The sequence below is a fragment of the Priapulus caudatus genome, unplaced genomic scaffold (assembly GCF_000485595.1).
Source record: "Priapulus caudatus unplaced genomic scaffold, Priapulus_caudatus-5.0.1 Scaffold7, whole genome shotgun sequence".
NCBI classification, from domain to species: Eukaryota; Metazoa; Priapulida; class Priapulimorpha; order Priapulimorphida; family Priapulidae; genus Priapulus; species Priapulus caudatus.
In genome coordinates, this window is record NW_014577068.1 from 326,569 (window position 1) to 336,931 (window position 10,363).

Below are 10,363 nucleotides of genomic sequence, written 5' to 3' on the forward strand. Positions count from 1 at the left end.
CAACTCCCTCTCCAAGTCCTCTCTCTCAAAACACAACACACACAGGCCGCGCGCGCGCACAACACACACACCACCTCTCTCTTTCTCTCTCTCTCTCTGACACATACACACTCCTCTCTCGTTCTCTCTCTCCTCTCTCTCTGTCATCACACACAAACAAAACAACAGACCTCTCTCTCTCTCTCTGTCACACACACAACACAACACGCAAGCACTAACTCTGTCTCTCTTCTCTCACACAACACACACACGCACACACTCCTCTCTCTCTCTTCTCTGACACATACACACTCCCTCTCTGTCTGTGTTCTCTCTCTCTCTCTGTCACACACATAACACAAACACGCACACTTCTCTCCTGATCCGGCGATCCGAATCCGAATCCGACAGCATTTGGAAATCCGACTCCGAATCCGAATCCGACGACATAATTTGAATCCGAATCCGAATCCGAATCCGATTCTTTAATAATTGTAAAATCCGATCCGAATCCGAATCCGATCGGATTCGATCGGATTCGGATTATCGATCCGACGCACAGCAACTATCTCAAACTGGGAATATCCCTTTAAGTTTCATATTTAATAAGAAAAAATTGAAAAAACTGCTTAAAAATCAAGTTGTGTTAGAATGAAAATTTCCAGCGAATAAAGAGGCATAACTAATAAAAATACGGCATTTAATAACAATCCCTGATGCTCTTTTTTACAGGAATATGTTACCATTAAAACGAGTGTAAAATTAAATTAATCCGAGTTGTAATCACAGAGTAATATCCATTTACTAGCGGGATACCCGGCGTTTCCCGGGGAAATCAGTGGCGTTACTTCAGCTGGTGAACGCGCTATGGTTAAAAGGAACAATACCGCAAAAAATCTAACTATTCTATCTATCCATGCATCCATCCATGCATCCATGCCCATCCATCCCGATTATATCCCATATCATTCCCATCCGCATGCGCGCATCCCATCCCATCCCATCCCATCCCAAACAGTAAAAAATAATAAAAATAATAAAAATAAAAAATAAATTAAAAAAATAATAAGTTAAATGAATTAAAAATTAAAAATAATACATACTAAAGAGGTAGGTAGGTAAAGGGAAAAAGGAAAAAAGGGGAAAATAAGTTCCCCAGCTGGGACTCGAACCTGGAATCCCGGTGTAGGAAACGGATGTTCTAGCGATTAGGCCACTGCGCCGTTAAGGGTATACACCATAGATTCACACGTACGTGATGTTAATCTGTAGGCACCACCATCTATTGATGAATAGAATTTTTTATCAATTTTTAACTTTAACTTTTTTATATTTTTGTTAACCACCTTCTACCTTCCACCTTCCAGACCTTCCAGACGTGCTGATTCTGAAAATATCTTTAGTTTTCCTCTAGGCTGCGGAGTTCTCTAGTTATGCGAGTATGGACTAATTTGGCTGAACAACTTTATATATATATAGATAGATACATCAGCTACTATGTCAGAAATCGAAACGGAGAAATTAGCGTTTTTCTATTTTTCACAATAATCGACCGCCTGTGTGCAAAATGGTTGAACGTATGTGAAACATCTACTGTTACTGTTCGTACTTACTGTGACATATCCATGACTAACTGACACCACTAAATTGGTAATGTGTTCCATGCACCTTGAGAAATTACGAGGTTACCACCGCACTTTCATGCAAAACGCGCGTACGATATGTACTGCATGCCGTTACCAAGCTATGTGTCAACAAACACGCGCCTAAATGCAAGGTGTGTAACAAGGGAAAGGGGGCTATTTTCGGTCGCGCGGCAATTTCAACTATCACTAGCAAGATGACAGCTGTAGGAGGGTTGATGCTGAATGATACTGGCTTAGTGAATATCATGAAAATTCTGGTTGTATCATGTCTCTGACGTCATCAGTGACGTCAGCTGCTGCTCACTACACGTGTACGTGGGCAATCAAAACGCTCTAAAAGTTCACATGTACCGACAGTACCGTTACATGGAGAAATGAGCATATACAGAGGTGGCACATAGTGTTAGCCATCGAATAAAGTTGAAAATTAAAAATCTGTAAAACTTTGCCTAAAACCTTGAGAGTATCCTTAAATGATACTGTAAATTTGTATACTGTATAATTGTGTATATTGCCGTTTCAACATACAATATGCCTCAGTACAAATCATGAATATGTGCCAATTTTGAAACTTCACGTCTGCTAAAATTCCAAATCAAAATCCACATTCTTATTATCTATTCCTAGCTAAGACATTCTTGAGAAGGCACATGTGAGACAAAAACATGTTTTTTTTTGGCCTTTTCAGATGGAGGTTTCATCAGCTACAGTGCACGAATCATTGAAGGTGGTGATAGACTACCAGACACATCACAGATTGCGAGAAGCTCAGGGCAGAAGGCGAGCGGAAGGTCTCAATGACAGAGTGATGTGGTGGTCTATTGGAGTTACTGTCGTCATTGTTGTTGTTATGGTGGGTCAAGTGTTACTACTAAGAAGCTTTTTTAGTGAGAAGCATGCACATCATCTTTACCAGCAGACGTGAGTGGTTGAGTGCCTCAGAGCACGTGTTCCTGTTTTCATGCAACAATTTGCCATTTTACTTTTCACCACCTCCAAATAGCTATTCTGGCACATATTTGTACATACTCTATTCATGGTCATCCATGAGGAAATTGAACCCCCTTGGATATTTCTGTAAGGTGCTTGACAGACATCACATTGGCAAGACACGAGGCATCATGCATAGGAAACGTTTCTGTCTTTAATGACCCGTGAGTTAAAAGGTGATTGTGCTAAAAAGCAAATGTATTAGTGGGGTGAACATTACATTCTAACCTTGGTACAAAGGATGCACTGTTCAATGTCTATCAAGAACGGGGCATATTTGAAAAGAACAACAAATTTAGGAAATGAAAGCTTAATGGAATTTCTCATTTTTCATAAAACCATTCCTTTGGTGAAACGAGAATTTTTCCTGTCTAGTTAATTGCTCCCATTAAGTCAGTAGTAGTTGGCTATATTTAAGGCTTAGTGTTTGATACCAGATTTCCGCCATCGTGCGATAGCTCTTTATTCACACACTTGTATAATTAGGATGATAATAGCATCACATTTGAGCTTATGAGCAAAGGCAGTGCCTTTTATGCAACAGGTGCTAGGACCATGACCAGTCGTTTGTTTTGCACATATAAACAGCGTGTAGCCATTCATGGTGTGAAACCTATTGAAGAAATAGCATGTTGGGTCAATAAAAGTAAACTGCTCAGCAAGTGTATTGGCAAATTAAGCAGTTTTTCAGTGATTAACCCAAGTTGGTGTAAGCCAAATCTTGAGACTTTTTCATTATAGTAACCCACCCTAGCAATGCAAGAGTAGGTATAAGTAGGTCGACCAAGAGTAAGCATCATGACAGTTGTATACACGCATAAAAATGATAAACAAATAAGTTTGTTTTTTTGTTTTTATTGTGATTTGTGCTAGGTCACTTGGGTTTTGGCAAATACAAAATTCCTTTATTAAGGGTAACATACTCTTTAGCTATAACAACAAATAGAATGTGAGAGAATATTAAAACTTAACACTAGGCAGCATGTGGAACCATAGCTTACTGCTGTTCTGAAAGTATTATGGTTCTGTCATATAAAGCTGCCCAGCCAAGTATTAGATTTTGCATATTGTTGACATAGTTCTCTCACACATAAAGTACAAGTGGAACCTGTGTCTAAACTTTGTTTTGTTACTTGCATTTTTACTCTCACTTGGGAGTGCTATAGTACACAATGAAATATGTGCAATGCATTTCAATGAGTGTACATGTCAAAGAAAGGTTTTGAAATATGTCTTCAGTTTCGCATATATCCTCGTGTTATCTACACAGCGACTTAGTTTATCTAAGAACAAGATGTGAATAATCAATAGTTAATGAAGAAATACTGATTGTAAGTAACCAAGAAGTAACAATAGGATTACATAGAATTTTTGTAACCAAGTTTTACAGGTAATAAATGGTATTAACACGTGTAAAATACTAAAGTGTCATTGACTAATTATTAAACATAGATACAGGGCATTTGTTACAATGACAGCTGCATGTGTGGTATATGATAAATTGAGAAGTGGTAGCCAAAACAGTTATGCAATATGACATTTAATACAATTCAAGCTTAAAATTAATGTCATTTTTACTTTAAATAGAGTAAAAAAAGGAAGGGTAATATTTTTCATTAATATGTAAATAGTATCAACTGTAAACACAGTACAACATTTCTTCTGTTTTGTGCAATAACCCATCTGATATTGCAGTATATTTGATAGACAGACTAACTTTATTCTACCACACGTTGCACATGCAGTCTGTCTTTTAGCATTAAAAAGTTCTCCATTTTATAGTCAAATTCTATTTCTCGTTCCCTTGGGCATTGGTATTGGATTGTCATGTGTTGCCCAAGATAGCCAATAAGGTTGCACTGGTCCTCGTACTTCTGTAAGAGATGCCTATACTTCTGTTTCACATAGTCTGAATTTTTTGGGTTGAATGCTGAAACAAAACCAGGTGTAACTGAGTAAATGCCTCAATAAATGTTTAAATAAACCGATAATCACCAGAATGATTGTTATAATTGCAATTCAGTTATGGTCAAAATGGAAATAGTTTTAACAAATAATTTATAATTTCATTCAGTATTACTGTGTGTTGCTGATGTTACATGTACTCACGTACCACGACATACACCTACTAAAAATCACCCATATTCAAATCCCTTGGCCATAAAATATATGGTATGGTATGATATAGAAAACTATTACCACTCATGTATTCTCAATAGGTAGGTTATATTACCTGATGTGGAAATGAGTTTCATCAATAAAGATGAATGAAAGATGTCAAATTAAAGTGTACACATTTGACTGCAATATTATACATGCATGACTAACAAATGTTTTGAGTATTCATCATTATTTAATCATGCATATATAATAAGCATATTTGGACTATATATGTAATTATGTACGTGGTCATACATAATTTCGAGACAAATTTAAATAGTCTTGTATTGTTGCAAATAATACAAGACACTGGCTGAGTAACTGCATACCTTTTAGATGATAAGCAACATATATTAAAGCTGACACTGTAGGATCTTGAAATGGGAACTTTGGTTTGAAGGTGCCAACTGCAGTCAATGCCTTGATGATTGCATGTGACACACACTGCTCCAGGTATCCCAGCATGGGTAGACCAGTGACAACCAGTGGTTGCTTCAGAGGTGGCAACTTATGTGGAAGAACTGCTGATGAATATCTCTCTGGCAGCCTTCGCACAACAAAAACGTCTGCGATGTGGTATTATGATAAGAAACAAAAGTGTACTGGTATCTTACTTAAATAATAAGAGTTTAATAAATTAATAATATAATAATATATACTTAATCAATTCATCTAGATTGCCCTGGACACCATTTTATCTCATCACCTTAAAAACTTTTCCAAACATTGCTCTGATGTGAATAGGAAAAGTTTGTCATCATATGTTACGGCTAGGTCTTGGGAACCAGGAACCAGAGCTTCGTATCTGTAAGGGTAAAAGCACATTGAGAGCAACATTTTTCTCAATATAACTATGTAAGTGAGTTTCGAAGAATAGCAATTAAAAGCATTGATATTGTGATGACATGGCGAACGTGTTACAACACATCGCTCGGCGGTGTTGCATCATTTAAGCTGTGCCATCGAGGCGGATCGGTCGACTGGACGGCGGGATTAGGCATTTGTGAAACGTACTTGAGGTTTCCGTCAATATAGGTCACAGGACAGAAGCCTTGCAGGTCAGCTTGCTTTGGGAACATCTGCTTTACATCAACTAAACTTTTCCTCTGAGGAAGAAGGTGTGCAGGTGGGAGGGTTCGGGATGTAGATGGCGGCACAAATCTCTCCGGATCTGCGAGAAACTGCTGCAACTTCTCTGCTGAAGCCATCTTGTAGTACCTGCCTTTGTACTCGGCTGCAAACCTCAGTCCATCATTTGCTATAGGTTAATTTGAATAAAAAAAAAATTAAATTTAATAATAAAGTATACAGCAGAATCAGGTGTGAAAAAACAAAACATTGGAAAAAATTCTCATTAACCAATGAAGACATTTTTTTTATTAAACTTGTTAGAATTAAAGATGAAAATATGCTCTTGACTTTGGCTAGAGTTTCCTGTTTGAAACGTAGATGTTGCTTAACAAGGTGTCACCTGAACAATCGATGAGTTGCCCATCCTCTGCCAGGCTCACTGGACAGTAATACTGAAATTCTCCAAGCTTCTGTTTAAACTCTTTTGGTCGTATACACATTCCTGATATGGATGCTGAGCAACCTAGATGTGATTTAATGAAATGATACGATCTAGTATATTGCATAACTAAAAATCACAAAGAACTGTGGATGATAAATATAATAATAGAAAAGCAATATTCCTCTGTGGCCTGACCTCCTTTTTTATACCTTTTCCAGTCAGATGCAGGTAATCTTCTAGCTGCTTTACTGAACTTTGCGCCAATTCGACAGCATGTCTCCACACCCACCATTTGGATCGTTCCCCATCAATGGCTTCCCAGTTATTATGCTCCTCCTGATACCAACTCTGCACACTAGACAGCTGCTTTTGTGACTCCACGATGCGCATAGCGAGAATTTTCGCGCTGTCATGCAGTGGCAGCATCCTAAATAATGTAAACAGTATTAATATATCAAAATGAAAAACTAATGAAATTCTGCCCCAAGACGTATCAAGAATCTTTCCAAAAACTAGAAAGGGCAGTTGTCGCCAACTACATGTATCACCCGTGTTCTCCCCAAGATGTGTAAGTATACGAAGTTTGGTCGCGCTAGGTCAATTAGAGGCCGAGTTATAGAGCGGAAGGGAAATATGATGAAGGTCAAGGTCAAGGTCAATGTCAAATAAAGGTTGCAGCAACCTGGTTTCGGTATGCGACACCATCTCCCCAAGATGTGTAAGTATACCAAGTTTGGTCGCGCTAGGTCAATTAGGGGCCGAGTTACAGAGCGGAAGGGAAATATGATCAAGGTCAAGGTAAAGGTCAAATAAAGGTCGTAGTGACCTGGCTTTGGTACGCGACACACCTCTCCCCAAGATGTGTAAGTATACCAAGTTTGGTAGTGCTAGGTCAATTAGGGGCCGAGTTATAGAGGGGAAGAGAAATATGATCAAGGTCAAGGTAAAGGTCAAATAAAGGTCGTAGTGACCTGGTTTTGGTAGCGCTAGGGTAATTAGGGACCGAGTTAGAGAGCGGAAGGGAAATATGATCAAGGTCAAATAAAGGTCGCAGTGACCTGGTTTTGGTACGCTGCTCACCTTCTCCCCAAGATGTGTAAGTATACCAAGTTTGGTAGCGCTAGGTCAATTAGGGGCCCGAGTTAGAGAGCAGAAGGGAAATATGATCAAGGTCAAGGTAAAGGTCAAATAAAGGTCGCAGTGACCTGGTTTTGGTACGCTGCTCACCTTCTCCCCAAGATGTGTAAGTATACCAAGTTTGGTAGCGCTAGATTCTCCCCAAGATGTGTAAGTATACCAAGTTTGGTAGCGCTAGATCAATTAGGGGCCGAGTTAGAGAGCGGAAGGGAAATATGATCAAGGTCAAGGTAAAGGTCAAGTAAAGGTCGCAGTAACCTGGTTTTGGTACTCTGCACACCTTCTCCCCAAGATGTGTAAGTATACCAAGTTTGGTCACGCTAGGTCAATTAGGGGTCGAGTTATAGAGCGGAAGGGAAATTCTCTGCGGCGGACCGAGCGCCGGCGGCGGCGGGGGAGACATGAAACCATAGTATCCCCGCCGACTTCGTCGTGGGGGATACAACTAGCAGAATTTGGAGACGTGTAAACTGGTTCTCTATACACGTTTTCTGGTGAGAGGCAGGAAACTTCGCAAATATCTATGCCTATAGTAATAACCCTGCAATCGGACCTGTTGGCAGAATTCCTGTCCTTCGCACCACGTGCCATTGCTTCCCTGGGCTCCACCATCAACGCTAGCACCTTCACTGGAATGATGCTGCGCTCGGTCAACAAGCCTATCTGCTGGTGCGTGAGTGGATAACCATCCAGTATCCAGCCGTGGCTTTGGCAGCGGGAACCCGTAAGCATCACCTCAAGAGCCTGCACAGCTAATTCGTCTGGTGCTGTCAATCCCTGGCACAGATGCTCCCTCAAATTGATGGCCAGATCTGACTTGGGTAGCACCTCTAAGACATGCCTCATTGCATCTCCCACAGACACTCGTACTAATCCATATTCCTGTACAGAACAATGAAATATGATCACCACCGACATCACGATCATCATGATCACCATCATCACCATCATCATCATCATCATCATCATAATCATCGTCATCGCCATAATTTACAACTGAATTTACAGCATAATTCCAGGCGTAAATTTTTACCTCTGCAAATTTCCTGGCGACATTCGTCTTTCCAGACTTTGGCGGTCCAACAACCGCCATGTGTATAGGTACCATGTGTGCAGGAGGGGTACAGTTTAGGAACCCAAATGGATGACTGATGAACCTATCTCGTGCACGTTGCGTGGACAACCAGTACACATGCTGCCTGTATACAGCTGGGTACACTGATGGTTGTGGTGGGAACACATCACCTTCCTGAAGCTGTTAAAAAATCAACGGACCTTCAACAGAAATCTGTAGCCAGATATAAATTTTTTCAGCATTATGTTACACGGACATGACATAATGAATGTCAACAACTCACAAGCTGTTTATTTATATTATCACGATCACAATAATTTTAAGAACTGAAGGATTCTGTTTATGTATTATGGTTTCTGTATTATATCATGCCATTAACAGTCTGTTACTGGTGTTATTGTAAATTGATATTCTAAATGTGTGCCATGCATCAATGATGAGAATAAGATCCACAGCTGTTAGAAAACCACTATTTCTTTTTTTGATTTTAGAGGTTGCCTAGAATATCCCTGGTGGACAGCAAAGATACTGTGAAATTTTCCTACCTTCACAGGACAAAACTTCCCAAATTTGCTGAGGACCTTGTGCCCAGTACCCAGAAGTGCATTAGCCACTTGATGCGTGACAGGGTAGACACGCTCAAAGATGCTGTCTCTGAAGTCAACCATGTACTTAGTTTGCCTCTCAAGCACACACTGAACGATGCTTGGCCTCCTACTAGCCTCTACCTCCATGCAAGGGATGAGAAACTCGGCAAGCGTTTCCTACAACATTTTGCATCATAGTTGGATTATAACTCTAATGAATCAAACCCATCTCAATATTGTCAACCGTTTCCACCTTCCATTTTCATTTAAGGTAAATCATTGATGTAAATAATATAGTATAATAAATAATACAGTAACATTTTCACATAAACTGTCCATGGTTGCGATGCATAATCAAGTAAAACAAATGTGCATTTACTATTTGATTTTACTAGTAAACTAATTAATATCAATTGCAGCTAGATAAGGAACATGGTCGAATTTTCTTGACCTTAACAGTGTAGAAATATGTACAGACCTTAACTGACTCGATTCTGCCAACATCACTCTCATATGTGTGGCCAAGCTCTCCTTGCATCCTCTCTCTGGCTTCCGTCTCTGTCTCATCATCATCTCCTGCATCTGCTTCTGGTTCCTAGATGCACCCACCACATGTGTAATATAGCAGCTTTAGATTCATTTATATATGTTTACGGCTCAATACGTAAATTTGCGAGTTAATACTAAAATTAAGTTAAAAGAGTTGATACTAAGTATTTAAGGTGAGAACAATAAGCCCTTTTCATTAGGTGTTGGTCATGTCTCTCGTTGACACGTTCTCACGTTCAGGTAGAGTTACCTGACATTTAGTGGGCATAGAAGACATGCACACGGTCCGCGCTGGCGATGCAAAATTCAATTTCTAGAACTAATCTGAATTTGGTAGCAAATTTTTTCAATTTACGGGAAACTCTTCTTGCAGTATGTCATCGATGCTGGGCTTGGATGTGCCGGCCTCATCCTCGTCCTCCTCGCCTGCCGAGCCGCTATCGCCCGTCTTCACTGCAGCCTCAGCACGCTCTGCTTCCAGCTCCATCCTTCTTGCATTCATCTGAATCGTCTGCAGAGAACAGTTACAGAAAGAAGAAATCGTCACGACACACTGGTAAAATGTGTTTCAAACTGACTATTTGTCAAACGTTAAGACAGATGATTATTTTAAAATCTCTATTGTACACCAACAGTAATGACTAAATACATATATCTCCAATGAGAGAGAGAGAGAGAGAGAGAGAGAGAGAGAGAGAGAGAGAGAGAGAGAGAGAGAGAGAGAGAG

At 39.8% G+C, this 10,363-nt stretch overlaps 2 protein-coding genes across 2 annotated transcripts in view; one reads left to right on the forward strand and one right to left on the reverse strand.

Annotated features, from left to right (window-relative positions):
* Positions 1–4,035, forward strand: part of LOC106805903 (transmembrane emp24 domain-containing protein 7-like) — a gene marked incomplete at its 5' end in the record, with an annotated part of 7,972 nt that extends 3,937 nt beyond the window's left edge. Inside the window, 1 exon segment of the mRNA XM_014807675.1 lies at positions 2,314–4,035. Coding sequence (XP_014663161.1) covers positions 2,314–2,550 — 237 coding nt within the window.
* Positions 3,455–10,363, reverse strand: part of LOC106805860 (adenylate kinase 9-like) — a 21,999-nt gene continuing 15,090 nt past the window's right edge. Inside the window, exons 21-31 of the mRNA XM_014807635.1 lie at positions 9,992–10,147; positions 9,566–9,682; positions 9,046–9,264; positions 8,459–8,680; positions 7,979–8,307; positions 6,498–6,715; positions 6,247–6,369; positions 5,790–6,033; positions 5,482–5,580; positions 5,105–5,322; positions 3,455–4,545 (exon numbers count right to left, since the gene is read on the reverse strand). Of these exons, the coding sequence (XP_014663121.1) occupies positions 4,334–4,545; positions 5,105–5,322; positions 5,482–5,580; positions 5,790–6,033; positions 6,247–6,369; positions 6,498–6,715; positions 7,979–8,307; positions 8,459–8,680; positions 9,046–9,264; positions 9,566–9,682; positions 9,992–10,147 (2,157 nt within the window). The 3' untranslated portion in view covers positions 3,455–4,333. The remainder of the gene's footprint in view (positions 4,546–5,104; positions 5,323–5,481; positions 5,581–5,789; positions 6,034–6,246; positions 6,370–6,497; positions 6,716–7,978; positions 8,308–8,458; positions 8,681–9,045; positions 9,265–9,565; positions 9,683–9,991; positions 10,148–10,363) is intronic.